Source organism: Erythrolamprus reginae, chromosome 1 (assembly GCF_031021105.1).
Source record: "Erythrolamprus reginae isolate rEryReg1 chromosome 1, rEryReg1.hap1, whole genome shotgun sequence".
NCBI classification, from domain to species: Eukaryota; Metazoa; Chordata; class Lepidosauria; order Squamata; family Dipsadidae; genus Erythrolamprus; species Erythrolamprus reginae.
In genome coordinates, this window is record NC_091950.1 from 382,494,300 (window position 1) to 382,516,788 (window position 22,489).

Below are 22,489 nucleotides of genomic sequence, written 5' to 3' on the forward strand. Positions count from 1 at the left end.
GGAGGCAGGTGTTTCCAATATGTTAAAACCATAAAATAGCACCAATACAAGGGCCTGTTGAAAATTAGAACTGATCTTGATTGCAAGAACCCAGAGTAAACAGTGGGTGGGCCCAAAGATGAGGATTGCTGTAATGAAACTTTGCAGCCAAAGTATGCTAATTTTCAAATCGTCAAAGCTCACCCTTCACTTACTGTGACAACTCTTCCACAGCAAAGCGCATAAAACCTTGGATCATTTCTCCCCCTGCTGTCTTAGAGTCCTATTTTTAGCCTGGTATTATACATTGTATATTAATCACTTCTGTCAAACCACAATGGATTGCTACCTTGATCATCCGCAATTCACATTCACTCCCAGTGTGTGAACCTATTTAAATAACCAACAAATTTTGGAATGGGAGAAAATGAAACTTCATTTATCATTGTTGCTTCTTATTTTATAGATTCCTAGCAGATGAGGTAACATGGGTATAATAGTTGAGCTTTTCTGAGCAGAAGAAACAAAGTGTTCAGCTTGTGTGTAACTTTTCTGTCAACATGACTGCTTTTTAAACACAGCAGTTGTCTTGTTTAAGAAGAAAAATTCTGTAATATTACCGAATCTATAGAACTGTACTGTAATATAGTAAGGCTGGATTCCATTGAGTGGTATACTTTGTATACTGTAATTGTTTTCAAATGATTACATCTTGTTTTCCCCCCTATAGATTTTTAGTGTTCTCTGTTTTTGTTGGGTGAGGCTTTTGAGGTATCAGCTAATTCTGCAATTAGAATGGAGGAATGCAATCACACATAGTATATCAGGGGAATAGTTCAATACAGACACCAGTGCCTCCTGAGAAAGATAATGTGGAACAGAAAATTGTGTATCCTTTCTTCTAAACCCATCGTTTCTGCTTAAGCTGCTTCTCTTTACCTTTGTAACTGTCCTCAACAACTCCTGGACCACTTTGTCCTTCTCTGTGTCTCTACTGAGAGGCTTCTATCAACATTTACAACATGTCCAATTCATTTTTACCAGTGAGCAAGAGGATCAGAAGGAATGGGGAAATGTATTTATAATTTACGGAGTCTACGGAGAGGGGCGGCATACAAATCCAATAAATAAATAATGGTACTGGAATCTAGAATACAGAACATCATATAAGTTTATTTAAATATATAGTGTAGTGTAGTATAATATAATAAAAATACTATATTACATTATGTTATATATTATATTATAATACTTATTTAAACAAAAACATTTGTTTAAATGAGTATTTACACATTTGGAAAGTTAAAAGTTGCACCAATATATCACATTCTTCCCTATAGCCCATAAAAACACATTTACCATATATTTTAGAGACAGTAGAAAGCCAAAAATCTGTCGTGAGTAATTTTGGCCTTTAGTTTGCCAGAGCAGACTTCTTTGTGTAATATAAGCCCTTTTCTTTTGTCTTTTTAATTTTAGAATCAACCTTGTCCTATGTTAGGCAGCTGGAAGCAAGAGTAAGACAGCTGGAGGAGGAAAATCGCATGCTGCCCCAGGTGGGTGATTTCTGTTGCTAGGCATACTAGTTTGTAGCTGAGGTCTGGAGATAGAGGATTAAGACTGATTTATGCCAGGGAATGGCTCACCCTGCTATAGAGGAGATTGTGTGTGTTTGAATGTTTTTTATACCTATAGATGGGAAGTTGAAGTTTACTACTGTATTTCCTATCAGTGTCAGCATCCTAAGTATTGCCAGGATCAAGGGGCTCAAATTCTTCATGGAGATAAGGAGTGATGGACAAAACTATGGGACTGTAATGGAACAGGTGGTGATGCAGAGGTAGTAACTAGGGCATTTTCCTCAGAGGCATCCCATGATTTTTGGATTCATTATCTGCCCTCTGGAACTATGAAATAGCTATATTTCTCAGGGACCGCCTTCTGCTGCATGAATCCCAGCGGCCAGTTAGGTCCCACAGAGTGGGCCTTCTCCGGGTCCCGTCAACTAAACAATGTTGTTTGGCGGGGCCCAGGGGAAGAGCCTTCTCTGTGGCGGCCCCGGCCCTCTGGAACCAACTCCCCCTGGAGATTAGAATTACCCCCACCCTCCTTGCCTTTCATAAGCTCCTTAAAACCCACCTCTGCCATCAGGCATGGGGGAACTGATATATTCTTTCCCCCTAGGCCTTTACAATTTATGCATGGTATGTTTGTTTGTATGTATGTTTGGTTTTACAATAAGGGTTTTTTAGTTGTTTTAGTATTGGATTTACATGCTGTTTTTTATTACTGTTGTTAGCCGCCCTGAGTCTATGGAGAGGGGCGGCATACAAATCCAATAGATAGATAGATAGATAGATAGATAGATAGATAGATAGATAGATAGATAGATAGATAGATAGATAGATTTCATAGCCATTGAGGAAAGGAAATCGATCAATTAGACAGATAGACCTGTTTAGACATAAAATGATTATGGTTAAATTGCCCTAGAACATGTTTTTACATGTGTTTTTGTATACATGTACCAGTCAGTGAAACGCAGCAATGCAATTCTCGCTTATGCAATGAAGAGTTGTATCTGGAGCATATAATAGTCAGTTATTTTCTCTGTAACAGTTTTCAGCCTTGTCACTTCAGTTATGATCCAGATTTTTGAGAAATAACTGAGAAAAGAAACAATCATAAAGAAAAACAAGCACATTATGAAATGCAATATTCTTCCAGTCTCTAGATTTTGTACTTGGGATACTGCTTTCCCTCAAATATGTCCATACAGCTATCAAGAAAATGCATTCATAACTCAAGAAGTATAAACTCTGTCAAACTCTGAGCTTAATAAAGAAAGGCAGCTATGATGTTTCAGGGACTATAATGTTTAGTTCAGAGTTCTCTTTGATTTTGCCTTCCTAAGACTGAAGAAAGAGCAGGAGTAGCTATATGGAAACTCTTTCTGTCTTTTGTGTGTATAGACAACAGTTTCTTGTGGGTGTCTTTATTGAACACTAATAGCTGTTGTTGGTCTCTGATTCACTTGAGGCAGGGAGTAAGAACTATATGGGGGAGTTAAGCGATTAAAGCTCTTGAATAATGGCTGAGCATTAAAGAGAACATTCTGCATGTGCACTCAGATAGCAGGAATTGTTTTTAAGAGGCAGTGCGTATTAGAACATAATGTGAATATATGACAGCATAGAATGAACTAGGGCTAGATTGAATCTCACATTCTCAAGAATAGATTTATATGTGCAATGGATAACAGCAAACTAGTATAAGTGGAGTTCATTTTTTTCAGATTGTGACAAAGTAAGAACTGCTCAAATGCAAATATCCTTAGTTTGTCTGGTTTTGTCTTGTTTTTACATAGAAATATGCATTTTAGAAAATGGAAACATCGGGACCAAACTGGAAGCATCATTGCAAGACCGGCTGGAAAAATAGCGGACTCTGATGAGCTCCGTGAAAATCCAGGTGGACAAACCGCTCTTGGGGCGGGGGTCTTTGACTGGAACTGTTTTGTAGGGATGGTGAAGAAGGAGAGGCATCATGGATGACCAAGAGGAACAGGCAAGTTCCTCAATAGGTCAGGACTGGCAGCAGGGGTGGTGGCCATTTCAAAATGACCTCTCTGAAGCTGGGGCAACTGGACTAGGTTTTTGCACAGGAGCAGTGTTTGAATGGAATTCTGGAACCGGGTGAGTGATTGGCCAACTCACAGGTAAAAGAAAAACTTGAATTCAGACATTAAAAGGTGTCCCGGAGCTGTAATTAGTGGCTAATCTGCATTTGGGAAAAGGACAAAGCAGAGGCTAAAACAACAAAAGCGGAGAAGATTCTTGTTTTTACAATTGGACTTGGAGAAATTAAAAAAGAACAGAAAAGAACCTTGGAAAAAGCATTTTCTATTTGGATTTAAAGTATTTTAGAGTTTTGACAAGCAGCTGGCTTGAGAGTATTGTGGATTTGAGAGAGCCATCTGCTGGTGGAAAGAGAGCATTGCAATACTTGGTGGAAGATGAGAAAATGCAGCTGTAAAACTTGACCTTGACTACAGGAAAAAATAATTTGGAAACTGTAAGAACTTCCAAGGAGTGTTTGTTTCTCTACATTGCTTGGCGATCTTTTATAACTGTGGAAGATAATGAACTTTTAACTTGGAGTGGATTGGACTAATATTTGAACTGGACATTAGAATATGAAAATAAAGAGACTAAATGAACTTTAAGTTCTAATTAAATGTGATATATAAAAATCTTAAAAAATTGTTAAATTGGCAATATGGAGTTTTGGATACAGTATATGAGGAATTACTTGAGATGTTAAAAAAATATGTGTGAAATTCTAAATGGTAATAAATCAGAAATTTTGCTGGAGTATACACAGAGCAGGAAATAGTAAAGACGTGGTAAAGAAAATATAAACGAGGAGCAAGAAACTAACATTGAAGAAAAAGGAGCTGAAAGTAAAAAGCAGTTATATAATTTTACTGGGATTTACAGTGGCATCAAAAGAGTAGATGAGGGAATGTCCCCTCCCAAAAATAATCAATCAAAGGATACTGAAGGAAATAGTGGGACGAGACTAGGAGAAATTTTTGGGATAACTACTCAAATAATATATTCAAAAATGAGAAAAAGGATTCAGAAGAAAAGATACAATGCATATAAAAAGAAAAAAAAAGTTAAGGGAATGGGATAAAAGGAGAACAAGAAGTGGAATTTTTGAGAGACCAAGAGAAAATGGTTAAAGAGGGGAAGGTTTGTGGAAAGGAGGAAGGAAAATAAGATTCATATTAGTAAATTTAAGGGAATTATATTAATATTATTAATTGTGGATAGTCAACCAAGTTAAAGGGTTTTTATGCAAGATTTGAATATGATGATTTATTTTTATTTTTCATTTTTATTTTTCAAATTAATAGGTTGCCCCTCTCCTAAGGGATTCAGGGCAGATATACTATGTATATCACTCATAGTAAAATAGAACAGTAGATGGAATGTAAAATGGCAATTTGGTTTAATTTTGGAGAAAATGTAAATCAAGAGACGAAGTTGAAATGTTGAAAAGTGGGATGGGAAATTTGAGAAATATATTTAGCAATGGAGAAATAAGGTAATTGATGTTATTATAAGATGTTAAGAATTTAGGGTAATTAGTAATACTGTATTAAGAAAATAAGATAAAGGGAAAGAGAGAATATTATGACTGAAATTAGTAATAGAGATATGATGTAAAAGGGATTATGTATATGAAAGGATCCACAAGAACAATCTGGACAACATTTGCTCATAAAATCTACATGTTTGTGGGGGTAAGAGAGCAAAAAAATTGTAATAAAAGTGGAAACATTGCAATGGACTACAATGTCTTATTATGGCAATCATCCACTTCACCTCTTTCCATTTAATGTCTCTTTAATGAGCATATTAGCATTTGTGCTTAGAATAGTTAAGATTAAACTCTTTTTCATACTTCATTTTTTTCAAGTATTGATACTTTACTAGGAAAATCTCACTGGAGGTGGAAACCAGTTTTGCATAATAAATATATGATTAAAGAAATCTGAAGTTACAAGCTTGCAGGAATTCATCAGTCATTTTTTTCCTTGTCACATTCTGTGCAATATTTTAAATGCTTGAGTAGTTATTTCAAAGAGGAGTGGGTTCCAACTTACCTCGCTGCTGGTTTGGTCCCTCTCGCACCACATGGTGTGCCATGTGCACAGTAACAAAAAATCCAAAAAAGCCAAGCCCCCCAAAAAAGCTGGAAAAAAAAGATGGTGACTGCATGCATGGGGCAGGACTTGGCCTTTGTGCATGCTTAGAAGGATTTTTTTTAAAAAATCCCCAAAATTTGAAAAATGATGGTGGCACCTATGGACCGGTATTAACTGACCCAATTTGGTGACATCATCATGACATCACCAGCAGGTTACTACCAGTTCGGGCAAACCGGTCTGAACCAGGAGGAACCCACTCCTGATTTCAAAGTATCTAGGTAATTGGTAGCTCTGTTTTAGAAGTTCAAATACAGGCCTTATGCACATTTAATTACAGTATTATTTTTTACAAAGTTTTTGGTTATATTTTTTCAGTGTCTGAAAAAGGGATTAGATGGGAACAGAACTTGAAGAGAAAAGATGAAACCATTTTTAGAGCAGATGTGTAAAGTTGCCAGTTGTGAGAACTTGCTGGTGTAGAAGAAGGCCATAGTATCTTCCTTAGTTTGACAACAACTTCCTACCTCTTTTTTGTCTAACATCTACTGAATTCTTATCCAACAAGATCAGTGATAGAATATTGGCAATTGAAGTCTAAGTCATAGTATATCAGGGAGAGGGATGTTTAACTCCATTATTTAAGGAAAATACTGTGTTTCAGAATATGTAAGTCAGAAGCAAAGTGTCTGTGGACTATGGAACAAAAATGGTAGATGTCCGTTTCAACTTACTTCACAGCAGATTGGCAATCTTTGAGGAAAAATGGAGGAATAGAATAGAATAGAATAGAATAGAATTCTTCATTGGCCAAGTATGATTGGATACACAAGGAATTTGTCTTCAGTACATATGCTCTCAGAATACATAAAAGATACATTTGTTAAGAAACATGAGATTACAACACTTAATGATTATCATACGATACAATATTTTTGCTGCATAGAATATGAAGTTCATTTCCCAGAACTCTATGCTGACAGGTAATTTTTAGATACAATCTAGACATTGCTTGATCAGAAAATTTGTGGTTGCATTGTGAATTGGGGGGTGGGGGCTTTTGCCAGTCCCTGTCTTTTATTAGCTATACATGTATTTTATAAATTTTCAGTGGGCATTATTTCCCAGGTCATTCAATACCTGGGAAATCAATATCTATGAATTCCAAAGTACACAGGAATTAGGAATACTGATCTGAATTGTCATAGTTAAGTCAAAGCTTTTTACCAAGATACAGCAAGAAATGTAAGAAACATTTTTGATGACCCGGTGGTATATTTTACAACTTATTGACCTGACTGTTCATGCACTATATCATACATAGCTACCAAGTTGCATGACATAAATGATAAGCTTCCAGGTTTTTTTGGGAATTTATTCTGCTTCTAGTTAATGTTAGTTTTATATGTATTCTATCCTTTCTGCCCAGATTCTTCTTCACTATATTATTAAAAATACATACAGAAATGAACAAACAAAAATTTTATTTAGCTTATATGCAACTTTCCCTAATGTATGTATCTTTTCCAGTCTCACATATTAGTATTAGTATTTCCCGTTTCACATATTAGGAAGTTTCTGCAGTCTATGTATTTGTATATGTGATTGCCTGGTTTTGTTTTTCCATGAGTATGTGTGCTAAGAATCACTGAAAGATTTCAAGATGTGTGCATCTTGGGTCAGTTGAGAAGGGCAGCATAGAAGTATTATAAATAAATAAAGTCTAAAGGGTTATTCTACATATTATATAATTCAGAGAAACTGGCATGTTCCGGATGTATATACTGCAATGATTGGCAAGGCTATAACTTAATCAATACTTATATTTCCAGTTTGTACAAGACAGGTTATTATCTAAGTTTATTTTGTATCACTGGCCACAGATGAAAGATTAGAATCAATAGTTCTTGTAAAGATTTAGATTAAGCTGCTGCATCCTTCCTTCGTAAATTATATCAAAATGCATTAACAGATGGACAAAGGCATAGATCATTTAATGGCACTGCACAAGACTTTGTGAATGTATTATAGTTATGATGTCTCGAATACAGTATGAATTGTTTAGTTTAGTTTAGTTTTATTAGATTTGTATGCCACCACTCGGGGCGGCTCACAACAATAATTGGGGGTTAATATGAATTTAGATTGTAAAGGAATGGTTCCTCAAAAATCATTAGTATTTTAGTCCTGATATCCACCTTCTATTCTAGAGTTTAAAAAAACCTCCATTGCAAACTGTCTTTCCTTTCAGTTCCATATTTATGATTAATGCATACATCAAATGCTTTTAATAATATTTGAGATGTGTATATTAAAAATGAATCTACAACGTATTGCACCTCTGGTCAAAAAGCTTCTGACATGCTTAGCTGAGCTGATGTGATACGACACGTAGCGCATCATTCCTGAACAATCTATCTGCTCAGGGAAGAAAGCTGTCAAGATATTTGCCATTTAGTTTTTGTGAAGGGGAGGCAGAGATTGTCATTATATCTTGAAATTAAAACCTTACTCGAGGCATAGAGAAGTAGCATTCTGTGATAAACCGGTGGAGGTCATAGAATAGAAACCACAGAGACGGAGGAACAGCACATATTGCCACTAAGCACAAGAAATGTGCCTGTCAGTTTTCATTTTTCACCCAGCATGTTGTACCATGACACACTTAATGGGTGTGTGTGTGTGTGGAGTTGTATTATTGGGGCATATAGAAGAAACTGCAAGTGGAACCCTATGTTTTTTTAAAAAAAAGAATAATTGGGAAATATTTCATCATCTGTGTCCCCATTTGACTTTTTCACCTTGAATTGTCTTTTAAAAAAACAATAACCAAAAAACCTCATTTATTACAAATTTTAATCTATATGTAGTCCGAACCTCACTTTAGTCCTTTGGGATTAGGCTGCATAGAAGTCAAATTAAATAAATAAATTATGACCACAATTTAAGGGATGTAAATTTAAGGAATGTAAAGTAAGGTATGTAAATTTAGGAAAGGATAATGAGGTTTTGAAAGAGATCAGTTGTCTGCCAGGTGCTACTGCCAGCAGAGACAAGAGGCGAATTCTTAAGATAGTCAAGAATGCCAGTAAGGCCTGTGATGTTGATGCTATTATACATTTTGGCACAAACAATCCATCCCCAAAAGATGTACAGTACTTTCTGTGCAGAATGATTTCCAGAGCTTGGGGTATGAACTTAGTAGTATAGGTTGTAGGGTTATCTTTTCAGAGGTATTATTTTATTTTATTTTATTTTATTTTATTTTATTTTATTTTATTTTATTTTATTTTATTTTATTTTATTTTATTTTATTTTATTTGTTTGTTTGTTTGTTTGTTTGTTTGTTTGTTTGTTTGATTTGATTTGATTTGATTTGATTTGATTTGATTTGATTTGATTTGATTTGATTTGATTTGATTTGTATGCCACCCCTCTCTGAAGATTTGGAGCAGCTCACAACAATAAAGCATAGTACAAATCCAATTATTAAAACAGTTTAAAACCCTTAATGTAAAAACAATCAAACATCCCAAACATACCATGCATAAAATGGACCGGCCCAGGGGAATCAATTTCCCCATGCCTGACAGCAGAGGTGGGTTTTAAGAAGTTTGCAAAAGGCAAGGAGGGTGAGGGCAGTCCTGATCTCTGGGGGGAGTTGATTCCAAAGGGTCAGGGCCATCACAGAGAAAGCTCTTCCACTGGGCCCCGCCAGACAACATTGTTTCGTCGATGGAACCTGGAGAAGGCCAACTCTGTCACTGGGATTCGTGCGGCAGAAGGCAGGCCCGGAGATATTCTGGTCCGATGCCATGAAGGGCTTTATAGGTCATAACCAACACTTTGAATTGTGACAGTAAATTACCAGTATATAAGGAACAAAAAGGGAAAAGCCAACCTGTAGCAGAGTATTAAATTCACAGATTTCGTGGATAAACATTTAAACTGAACAGCGGGGACAGAGAATTAATTGATACAGATTATTTCTGTTCCCAGCAATCTAAAATTAATAGGGTTAACAGTGCCATACATCAAAGATAAGGGTAAGTTTATCAGCCCTATTGTCAAGCAAAGCCAAGCATTTAATAGAGAGTGCCATACCATGTGTACTAATCAAACAGGTGGCAAGAAAGATGAGACAGTCAGGCACAAGACGGTTATGTAGACAGTAAACACAGGGTCAAACATAATTAACAGAATTATGTTCCCGCCATATAATTAATATTACAATATAAGAAATATAATTAATTTTCTTCTTCTGTTCCGATTTAGGTGAGTTATGATGCAAGCTAGAAGTGCAAACTTTTAGACATTCATTATTTTCTTTCTTAATACTTCTTGCACTTTCAACTCTACTCTGTTCTTTCCCCCCATTAGTTTATCACCTTCATTCCAAGTTCCCTTCTATTCAGCCCCTCCTGCTCCTTCTTAAATCTTCTTTTTCACACCTAATTAAATTGCTAGCTAGAAAATAATGCCAGTTTTTTTCTATAATATTTTGTTCCTGATATTCTAGTGACAGTACTTTCAAAAGGAAAGTCGTCTCCAAGTCAAGCTTTATTCTTGCTATCTTAATGGCATGTCTATATAGCTTTCATGGTAATTATGGGAAACTGATTTATTACTTTCTTGCCGTAACCACCTTTTTCCAAGTCCAGTCTTCAGCAGTAGAATTCCCTGGAAGTCATTTATCCCAGTGTTAACTATGCTGATCCTGGTTACTTTCAAGCCAAACTAAGTTAGACAGAAGTAGCTGCTAATCAATTTGATGGTTTAAAAAGAAACATAGTGTATGTATTTTATGTAGACAATATAGTATATACAGTGATCCCCCGCTCGTTGCGAAGGTTCCGTTCCAGGACCCCCCGCAACGAGCGGGTTTTCGCGAAGTAGCGCTGCGGAAGTAAAAACACCATCTGCGCATGTGCAGATGGTGTTTTTACTCCCACAGCGCTAGCGAGGAGCCGAAGATTGGGGGCGGCGCGGCTGTTTGCCGCCGGCATGGAGGGCTTCCTAGCAGCCCCCCAAACCCGGGTTGGGGGTCCGGGGGGCGCTGGCTCTTGCCGCTTTCGAGCTGAATCCGGGAGCGAATTCGCTCCCGGATTCAGCTCGAAAGCGGCGAGAACGAACGGGAAGGAACGGCTTTTCCACGCCGTTCATTCTCGCCGCTTTCGAGCTGAATCCGGGAGCGAATTCGCTCCCGGATTCAGCTCGAAAGCGGCGAGAACGAACGGCAAGGAACCGCTTTTCCACGCCGTTCATTCTCGCCGCTTTCGAGCTGAATCCGGGAGCGAATTCGCTCCCGGATTCAGCTCGAAAGCGGCGAGAACGAACGGCAAGGAACGGCTTTTCCACGCCGTTCATTCTCGCCGCTTTCGAGCTGAATCCGGGAGCGAATTCGCTCCCGGATTCAGCTCGAAAGCGGCGAGAACGAACGGCAAGGAACCGCTTTTCCACGCCGTTCATTCTCGCCGCTTTCGAGCTGAATCAGGGAGCGAATTCGCTCCCGGATTCAGCTCGAAAGCGGCGAGAACGAACGGCAAGGAACGGCTTTTCCACGCCGTTCATTCTCGCCGCTTTCGAGCTGAATCCGGGAGCGAATTCGCTCCCGGATTCAGCTCGAAAGCGGCGAGAACGAACGGCAAGGAACCGCTTTTCCACGCCGTTCATTCTCGCCGCTTTCGAGCTGAATCCGGGAGCGAATTCGCTCCCGGATTCAGCTCGAAAGCGGCGAGAATGAACGGCGTGGGCGGGCGAAGGGCGGGCGGCAGCGAGGAGTTTGCGTGGGCGGTGGGGAAACTCCTCACTGACGCCAGCAAGAGGGGGAAGACTCAGGGAAGCCGCCCAGCAGCTGATCTCCCGGTTGCCATCTACGCATGCGTGCCCACGGGCACGCATGCGTAGATGGTATTTTGACTTCCGGGTTGAAAAATAGCGAAGTACCCTGTTCGCAATGGTTGGGGACGCAATAAACGGGGGATCACTGTAATACTATTATAAACTGACTTTTTAAAAAACATCAGTTTTAAAATTGTAATACCGTGTTTCCCCGATAGTAAGGCAGTGTCTTACTATCTTTTTACCCCCAAAAGCCCCACTGTGTCTTACTTTGGGGGTATGTCTTACATTGTCCCGGGCACCGGGGCCGGCTCGTCTTCGGGCGTGGGGAGCTGCTGGAAAGGAGGCGGGCGAAGGAGGGCGCCGGACCGCGCCACTCACCTTTCGGCTGTGCTGATTCTGGCTGCTCATCTTGCAGGGAGCCCCCAATTCTTCTTCCCCGCGTGATGTGATGTGGGCCACCCCCTTCACCTGGTGCACGGGGCAGGGAGAGACCTCGACGTTCGGCAGGTTGCGGGGAGCATCCCCTCGCCGCTCCCGGCAATGTTTCTCGGCAGGGGAGGCCAACTCCGCGGCGACACGGATGCTTGGCTGGCTGGCTAAAGGCAGGCCAAAGGGTGGATGGGCAGTCAAAAAGGGTGAGCGGCCGCCGCTGTGCCCTCCTTCGCCCGCCTCCTTTCCGGCAGCTCCCTGCGCGCCCCTCGCCTTCGCTCGCTGCGGCGCCACCGCCTCTTCCCCTGCTGAGGCTCAGCTGCAAGCGGCCAGCGAGGCCGATCGGCTCTGAGGTGAGCGGAAAGGAGGCGGGCGAAGGAGGGCGCAGCTCCGGCCGCTCGCCTCGGAGCCGATCGGCCTCGCTGGCCGCTTGCAGCTGAGCCTCGGCAGGGGAAGAGGCGGTGGCGCCGCGGCGAGCGAAGGCGAGGGGTGCGCAGGGAGCTGCCGGAAAGGAGGCTGGTGAAGGAGGGCGCAGCTCCGGCCGCTCGCCTCGGAGCCGATCGGCCTCGCTGGCCGCTTGCAGCTGAGCCTCGGCAGGGGAAGAGGCGGTGGCGCCGCGGCGAGCGAAGGCGAGGGGTGCGCAGGGAGCTGCCGGAAAGGAGGCTGGTGAAGGAGGGCGCAGCTCCGGCCGCTCGCCTCGGAGCCGATCGGCCTCGCTGGCCGCTTGCAGCTGAGCCTCGGCAGGGGAAGAGGCGGTGGCGCCGCGGCGAGCGAAGGCGAGGGGTGCGCAGGGAGCTGCCGGAAAGGAGGCTGGTGAAGGAGGGCGCAGCTCCGGCCGCTCGCCTCGGAGCCGATCGGCCTCACTGGCCGCTTGCAGCTGAGCCTCGGCAGGGGAAGAGGCGGTGGCGCCGCGGCGAGCGAAGGCGAGGGGCGCGCAGGGAGCTGCTGGAAAGGAGGCTGGTGAAGGAGGGCGCAGCTCCGGCCGCTCGCCTCGGAGCCGATCGGCCTCGCTGGCCGCTTGCAGCTGAGCCTCGGCAGGGGAAGAGGTGGTGGCGCCGCGGCGAGCGAAGGCGAGGGGCGCGCGGGGAGCTTGGAAGCAATGTCATCGCCCCCCCGCAATACCCCCGTGTTTCCCCGAAAGTAAGACATATGTCTTACTTTCGGGGTATGGCTTATATTAGCCGACCCCCCCTGAAACCCCCCATATGTCTTACAATCGGGGGGGTCTTACTATCAGGGAAACACAGTATATTCACTGAAAAAAGTTATCAGATAGAAGTTGAGTTTTTGCTAGACCAATTCTTGATTGCAGCTCATCTGTCTGGAACGCACACTACATATCGAATATTAATACAATTGAGAATTTTCACGAGAAGAGACATTTCACGAGAAGAGTCCTCCACTCCTCTATTCACAACAGAATATCTTATTCCATCAGACTTGAAATTTTGGGCTTAGAAAATTTAGAACTTCACTGCCTTAGGTCAGACCTAAGTGTAGCACATAAAATTATCTGCACCTGTCAATGAGTACTTCAGCTTCAACCACAACAATACACGAGCTCAAAATAGATATAACTTTAAGGTAAACCATTCCAAACTCGATTGCAGAAAATACAACTTCAGCAACAGAGTGATAAATGCCTGAAATACACTTCCAGACTCTGTAGTTTCTTTCCCAAATTCCCAAAACTTTAACCTTAGACTGTCTACTGTTGACCTCACCCCATTCATCAGAGGTCTGTAAGGGACATGCATAACTGCTCTGCCTACTGTTCCTATCATAATGTTCCCATGTACTCCAAACCATCTCATGTATACATGTTTATACTTTTACTGTAATTTTATATATGCTTGACAAAATAAATAAATAAAATAAAAATAAATAAACTGCCCTTAGCATTGTATTTCTTCCCCTTCCAGAGAACAGTTTACATGTTCTCTTTTCAGTGACAAAGTCAATCTATAATGACAAATAAATACAGTATTATTTTTCTGGCTGTTACTACATTTTGCTGCCTGTGGAAACTGGAGATTGATAAGGATCAATTTAATTTGCACAGAGCTTCCTTACAACAGCAGTCAAATCAGTAAAGACTTCCTCTCTGCTTTGCCAAGAACTTGCAAATTTATCATTTAACAAGAAAGGTCCACTTAGAAATTGATTTAATAGTTGTCTTTACAATGTGGCAGTTTTCCCTTCGTTGGGTGATGGCCAAGCCATTCAGCCATGACAACTGGACCAGAAATATTTAGGTATTGTCAAATGTGGATTGCTAGTTCCAGTTGAGAATAAATGAATGGCTGATGTTTTCAAATAGCTGTTTATTGTCTCAGAATGTTGATAGGTCTACTTCTTGATTTGTACAATGTACATTAGATTTGTACATTGTGTTTTGCTGTTGTGAGCCACTCCGAGTCCTTGGAGAGGGGCAGCATACAAATCTAATAAATTATTATTATTATTATTATCTCTGTCCTTGAGGTTCCTTCAGTTTTTTTGCTTATTAGCATTGCGTATCTGATGACTAGATCCAGTGTCTTGATCTTCCGTAGTTTATCCACAGAGTACTTTTTTGGCTTTTTATGAGGAATTATAAGAGAGGCTAAGCATGTCTTAATCTCATGATAGGGACTACATTTAAATAAATATGCTAGGATCCAGTGACCAGAGGATGCTATGTTGAAGGTATTGAATTGTGAGCAGGGTGGATTTGGAAAAATTGTAAAAGTAAAATTTATTTATTTAATGCCCCAGAAATTCAAGGGGCGGTCCAAGGAATTCAAGAGCAATACTTTGGCACATACACAAATCTTACAACATTATTAAGTGGTTGCAACTCATCCAAGTGAAGAGTTTGAGTTGCTAGTTCTTGAAAGGCTGGATTTGAATCCCTACATGTTTAATTCTTTCTGTGGTAGCATATAAGTTTGCCCCTATATTTCTCTGATGCATTCCATCTTTAATAACTAGGCAAATGTGTGACAAATGAATACAGTAAAGTACTATCCAATTTCTCTGTACTTCGGCCAGCTTAGAAATATGAACATCCTGTTTGATGCAGGTTTTATTTTTAATGGGACAACAAACTTCAGTTTTTAAAATATCTAATTTAGCAATGCATGGAATCAGTAAATGGGGGATATGGAGGAAACCACAAAGAATAACTATTCCAACTCTTCTCGGTGTGCAGGAAAACCAGTTAAACTATCCTTGAAAAGTGACTTCCTAGCTTCTTAAAAATATCCAGAGGGAGACTCAGAATCTCCATTATTCTGCTGTTGTACAGCTGATTATTTTTGACTTAGTTCCTGTTGTATATACTCCTGTTCAGTTTGGGGATTTTTCAGATTCTGATTCACAAAGTGGTTATGAATTAGTGGTAGGGCCTGATTTAGAGGCAGAAGAATAGGAGAGCAACCACAGGAGGTTTCTATGGGCTCAGATTCAAGTGAAGGAGAAGCAGATGCTAGATGGATAAATCCTTATTTTAGATGCTTGCAGAGGCGAAGAGAGCAAGTGTCAGGGAAGAAATATTAAGGAGAGGAATGGGTTAATTAATTAAGTAATTAATTAATTCATCATGTCCGGATGTCAGAAGAAGAGAGAGTTGAGTCATCAATCGGCGTTAAGAAAAATGGAGGTTTCTTTCAAGCAGCTCTGAATGTAAGCATGCCTTGTGTGCTGTTAATTGCAGTTTTTATGACTATGGGCTAACTCTCACTAGCCATAAATCTTAGAATGGCTTGTGGAATGTGTTAATGATTTTGATGTTGCCTTGCATACCAAAGTTTAAGATAAGAGATTAGCGCTGCGTGCAGACATGATTCAGTGTGGAACAAAGGAAAGAAAAATAAAGATGGTGTGGTGTTTTACAAATATATTCATTTAGAATTCCTTTATTTCAATTACCAGTGGCCTTAGACAGAGATCAGGACAGTTCCTGGACTTATTCTCTATTTCACCCTTTAATGTAGTTAAACATTGATATCATGTCTCCCCTCAGGCTTTTTCTTTTCCTGTAGACTGAACATTTCAAATTCCTTCAGTTTTTATTGGGCATATCCTTAAGTACTTGCATCGTCACTCCTATTAAAAATGCTGAAATTGAGGGAAATTATATCTATAGCATTCTCTTTTCCCACTGAAGTACTTACTTTTCTCAAAGGAGATGAGATTTGTTTCACATGACCTACTTTTGACAAAGCCATGCTGACTTTTAGCAATCACACTATTGTCTTCAAGAGACTTTTGAAGTGACCTGCTCCATTAACTGCTCTAACATCTTTCCAGGTATTAATATTAGGCTTACTGGCTGAGAATTACTGGGACCCTCTCCCCCACCCCTCCCCTCCATTTCTTGAAGAGGAGAACTATTTGTTCTCAAGTCTTCTGACATTTTCCAAGTAGTTCAGGTTTCCTAAAAGAAAATGATCAGAATACCGAACACAGTGGTTCTTGAACTGGAGGTAATTACTCCAAAGATTTAATTTGGGCATATCCTGGGGATAATGGAGCAATTTACAATTCCTTGTTTTGTGTGTCAAGTATCCACTTCGAAACAGCTGCTACCATGACACTTGGGTAAAATAAAAGTCTCTTTTTGTGGGGTTAATGACATTATTCAAGCCTGAGAAAAGTGACAATTGGCTAAAACAGTTTGCAAACAGTTCCTTCCATATTTTAGGATGTACATACTTCATCAGGGCATGGCATCCAGATTAGCCATTTTCCAGATCTTAGCTGACCCTCCGATGTTGTTTCTATTCCTTCCCTCCTTCTCCCCTTTGAATATAAAGACAGAGGCAAAAAGGAATTCCTTATATTCTCTTTGTGATCTCTTAAAATTTCTCCATTTGAAGCAAATAGTGAGCCCAACATTTATTTTGCCTTCCTTTTGTTACTACAGATATTACATTTTTCAGATATTACATATGTGAGGCAACTCTTTGAAGACTGCCTTGGTCCCTAGCCTTTCCATTTCCAATTTCCATTTCGGCAAAGCATCCTTCTTTAGTCTTAACTTCCTTGTGAGCTGATTTTTCTTCCTCATTCGTATTGGGTTTTCACTAGCCTTAATTCCCTTTTTAAAAGGTTCCGGCCACTTTTGCTTCAAGCTTTTCTTCTCAGACAGGGCCCATTAGAATCACTGTCACAACGTGGCCTTGTGAAATAAAGTTGAATAATTAATTATTCCTGTGCATGTGACTTTACTGACTTATGAGAATGAAGATGCCATTGTAGACAGGAGGAAGTAATTTTCTTGAACAATAAAATACTTTTGTGCTTCACCTTATATTGGATTTATACAGAAATTGCTACGTTGGAAAAGCATAGCCCAAGGAAACTTCAGAAACACCATTCTAATTACAGGTATTGATTTTCACTAGCCTTCATTTGTTGTTCTTTATTTTTCCTTTGGTCTTCTCTCCTGTTCTCTTTAGCAGAGCCATAACTGGGAGGAGAGAACCTCCTGGACTAGCAGCTCCTACTTGAAAAGTAGTGGCAACCATGACTAGAAGGGCCTTTGCCCGGAGACACCTTGTGACCAGTTACACCTATTTCTGGATTGGGAGACCTTACTTATGGTAAACTCATGGAATACAATACTGTGTGGGACTTTCCCTCAACAAGCATTTGTGAACTTCAGTTGGTTCAGAATGCAATGACACAGACACTTTTGAGCATTCCACTGATTCATAACCTGCCAAGCTGTCAGTGGGCTTCTATGTACAATTCACGAGGTTGGTCATTATCTAGGAAGTCTTCTGTCCCTACATAATGAAGAAGATAGATTCCTAAATAAACATAATTAGAAATTAGAGGATTGAGTATACAGTATATCAAAGAAATTTATATGAGGGTTAGATGAAATAGAATCCAAAGATAATTAGAAATTAGAATATTCTATGTTGTGATATAAAAATAATTAAAGATTAAATATTGAGTAATATTTAGCCCAATATTACATTATTATAATTATATTATTATATAATATAGAGAATGTTTAGATAAATATTTATTTTTATTATTTATTTATTATTTAGATTTGTATGCCGCCCCTCTCCGAAGACTCGGGGTGGCTCACAACAAGATATGACAAATCATAAATAATTCAGATAGCTTTAAAATATTTAAAGATTTAAAAGAACCCCATATACTAACAGACACACACACAAGCATACCATGCATAAAATTGAACAAGCCCGGGGGAGGTGTTTCAATTCCCCCATGTCTGACGGCAAAGGTGGGTTTTAAGGAGTCTACGGAAGGCAGGAAGAGTAGGGGCAGTTCTAATCTCTGGGGGGAGTTGATTCCAGAGGGCCGGTGCCGCCACAGAAAAGGCTCTTCCCCTGGGGCCCGCCAACCGACATTGTTTAGTTGACGGGACCTGGAGAAGGCCCACTCTGTGGGACCTAATCGGTCGCTGGGATTCGTGCGTCAGGAGGCGGTCCCGGAGATATTCTGGTCCAGTGCCATGAAGGGCTTTAAAGGTCATAACCAACACTTTGAATTGTGACCGGAAATTGATCGGCAGCCAATGCAGACTGCGGAGTGATGGTGAAACATGGGCATACCTAGGTAAGCCCATGACTGCTCTCGCAGCTGCATTCTGCACGATCTGGAGTTTCCGAACACTTTTCAAAGGTAGCCCCATGTAGAGAGCATTACAGTAGTCGAACCTCGAGGTGATGAGGGCATGAGTGACTGCCAAAGTCACTTATTGATGGAAGAGCAGGATTCATTAATGTTAATGTGGCTATGCAGATAATTTGTTTCTTTACTCATTCAATTTGTATAGCCTACCCATCTCACATACGAGAAATTAAAAACACAAAATAATACAAAAAATAGTTAGATATAACAAAAGGCCATTTTTAAAAACAAAACTTTTAAGAAATCCATAATCAGTGAGAGAGCATACTCAAATTTCACTAACAATGCAATGACTTTGCAGATTCCATGCTATTGCTATAGATCCCAGACCAGATGGCAATGCCATTTCTTCAGGCTCTTCTGGAAGACCAACAATATCTGTTATGGGGGTGAATGATGTTCCGGCCTCAGCAAAGAAGGGCATCTTCTCTCCCACTCCTCTCCGGGTTCCATCAAATGACATTATTTTGTGGACAAAACCTGCAACATGCCCTTTCTGCTAGACCCAATGGGATGGGTAGATGTGATTGGGGAGAGATTGTTCCTCAAATAACTTTACCCCATGCCATGTAGGACCTAAAAGTTATTAACCAGAAACTTAAATGGAACCCAGAAACAAATAGTGCAGCTTGTGGAACAGAGGTCTAACATGTTCTTGTTTAGGTATTGTACACACATCCAAATTTCATACCAGCTGAAGTTTCCAGATGCTCTTTAAGTGCAGCTCCACATAATATCCCTTTTGAAGATTCAGTGACTTTCAGAAAACCTCAGAGAAGGACATAGAATATCTGTATGGGCTGTGGATTCACAAGAATCGTCCCACACTTGTTATCACATATCCTAAAAAGACCAGAAAAGGAGGCCTCAGTTTGAGTGAGCTATAGAGGGAAATGAGGAAGGGCAAGTAGGAAATGGGTCTTCTTTCCTTCCTCCTCCCCTCCCTCCGTCCCTCCCTCGAAGATTTTTGGAGAATCATGTGCTCAACCCTTTTTCAGAAAGTGGCAAAGCCAAACTACTAGGACAGGAAAAGATGTCTTGCCCCTCTCATGATAAAGTTGATTGAAACATCTCCCTTTAGAACACAAGTTAATTTGTAAGGGGGTCAATCAGTTGATTTCAAACAACCAAACTTCCAAAATTATCCTATATGAGTCTATTCCTGAAAGACTTGGATCCACCCATTTCTATGAACTTTCTTCTGAACATGCATGTGGCAGAAGTTTTCCATTGACTAGCAATATCTCTGCTTCCAATGTTTCCTCTTTCTGAACCTTTTACAAAGGATAGTGGTTCCTCAAGCTTTTAATAGAGTATTCCCTGGGGGTGACAAGGAGTTGTTCCTATCTGGCCACCATATTCTGTGTCTCCCCTCAGGTAAAACGTTTTAAGAACCCTCAGTGGATAGCTTTGTGATAGCATTTGATTTGGAGGTCATCGTAAGCACAGATGATTGTGCACTGACCAGAGTCAGCTTGTGTGAATCGGTGGCCATAGAAATTTAACTAACTAACTATCTAACTAACTAACCAACCAGCCAATCAATTAATTATTTATGGAAATTCTTAAATACGCAAAGGATTGGAAAATTGATATGATGCAGTACAGAGTTTTGCAATAATCACAGGTATTATCTGCAAAATCCACCTTTATCTCACTTCTCATTTGTAGGAATCTTATGGGTGAATAGGGGTCATGTTTGTTCTCTGGTCTCCTGCTACTGTTTGGAAACTAGAAAGGATCAAAATCTTAAATGCCGCTGTGTTTAGATGAACAGATAATAGCAAATGCTTTGGCTTTTCTAAGCATCTAATCCTTTTCTGTTATCTTTCATCTGGAAACATTTTTTTTAAATGAGAGAATTGGATTAAGCAGGATTTTTTAGTTTAAACTTCCCTTTATTTGTGATGGGGGTCTTTGAAATAAATACCAGAAAAATCGTATTATATTAAAAGAGAGTTATGTTGAAATAACTAGCTACAGCAAAATTACTATTAGATAATTTTAATGAAAATTTGCCTTAATTTTGCTTTTGATTATGACACAATTGATGACATTGGCCATGAGAACAGCAACAAAATCAGCGCGCTCAAGGAATTTAATTTTCAGTAGAATAAAAGCAGCTCTTATTTCATACTTCTGATTTTATCTCTGCATTTGAATGTATGCCATTGTTCCAGATACATTAGTATTGTTTCTTTTTCTGTGTTTGTTTGGTTTCCAAGCTGTTGAGATTTCCTGAGACCAATTTCCAGGCACATAGTTTGTTTTGGCTGTCCTAAAGGTTAAGCTAGTTATGGGAAGGAAAGGAATGACATTAAAGCTAGAATGCCAAGCTGACCATCAGGACACAATATGCTTCGTCAGCTGGCTTTTTTCCCTTTCTTTTACTGAGATTAAAGAGCAGAAGCTGTTCCCAATTGCATCCCCCAGTGCCAAATGAGCAATAGCTGCTGGGTAGAACCAAGTCTATTGGAAAATCTCTTAACGGGTGCCTGTATTCAGGATACTGATGTACGCCCTCCTACTCTCTGGGTTTTGGCTGTTCTTGCTTGTAAGAGGAAAATTGCTGGGGGAAATGGCAGCTAGCCTGACATTCTCTGAAAGAAGCAAGATGACAAACGAGATACCATCCAAGACAATGAACTGGCCACGTCACATTGGGTTTTGCACTTGTTCAGTTAAAAAAAAATCTCATTTTTAAAAGAGCAATGCTTCAGAGCTGGAGAAACCTTCGTTTTACTTTTGATATAAACTATATTACAGTATAAAGGTTTAGATTTGCTTTTCTTAAGCAGTGTGCTGGAGAGCTGTGAGGCATAAGTTAATGAAATGCAAGAAAGCTCAGTTGAGTTGAATCTCTCTTAAAAATTAAGGCTCTCAGCAGCATCTCCGATGATTTACTACAGTAGGACTGGGATTGTCTCTTTCCCATCATTTGCACTGGGACAGATTGCAGCTGCATATACTGACCGTACAAGCATCTTTCCCTTTGCATCAAATTGAAAAAAAAATCTCTGCAGAATAAAGATGTTTCTTTATTCAGCTGTCCACCCTATTAGATAGACCAGACTAAGAATACCACATGGCTCAGTACTATTTTAATTGTAAAAAATATAGTAATAAAATCTGTTTATAGTAATATCTATGTGCTTCTTCCTTCCTCCTTTTCTCTCCATTCAAACAAGGGAGGAACTTGTCTGAGATATTTTTCAAGTTAATTTGTTGACCAGGTTCAAACCCCTTTTATCTAACCATTGCCTTGGTAATGTATCTTCGTCCATTCAGTATTTTGCATCAGGCTGTTGGCCTCATCAATTTCTCAGAATGTTCATTCCTCCAGCTATACGGAACTAACATTCCTATAATCCAGTACCAGTCTCTTACTAATTAGTAAAATAAAAGGGAGCATAGTAGGTATAGTATAGCAGTTAAAGTTTAAAGTATGTGGAGGACAACAGCGTAAGAAAGGATGGTATTAGCATCAGAAAAAAAGGGGATTGCCTATCACTTTCTAATTGGGATTCTTGTAAGTAGAGCTTCTGAGGTTTAATTGCTCCCATATCTGGAGAAATACTCTTCTAGTTTAAGACTGAGGAAAAATAATTAACTTTCCAGAACATATAGTAAATCAGACGTAATCTGAGTTTTTGTCAGCTCTAAAGAAATGAATATGATTTCCTTGAGTGCTATTATGACTAAGCTGTTGCATAATTTTTTTCCTGTCAAAATTTCCCTCAGGGATATTTCTCTGCTCCCAGTTTCCTGATCCCTTAAAATGGCTTCAAGTAACTTGATGGTAACAATATACTTAATGTACTTATAATTTAATAAAGAATTGTTTTATATTGTTATTTAACATAG

The 22,489-nt window shown here is 39.9% G+C and overlaps 1 protein-coding gene across 2 annotated transcripts in view; it reads left to right on the plus strand.

Moving 5' to 3' along the window:
* The window catches only part of CCDC85A (coiled-coil domain containing 85A), a 181,336-nt gene that overhangs the window by 122,998 nt on the left and 35,849 nt on the right, over positions 1 to 22,489 (plus strand). The window contains exons 3-4 of one of the 2 annotated variants that reach the window (XM_070734780.1): positions 1,459 to 1,535; positions 3,347 to 4,658. In XM_070734780.1, coding sequence (XP_070590881.1) covers positions 1,459 to 1,535; positions 3,347 to 3,361 — 92 coding nt within the window. In that variant the 3' untranslated portion in view covers positions 3,362 to 4,658. Of the gene's footprint in view, positions 1 to 1,458; positions 1,536 to 3,346; positions 4,659 to 22,489 lie in introns of those variants that run through there. The other variant, XM_070734779.1, reaches the window with a different exon arrangement.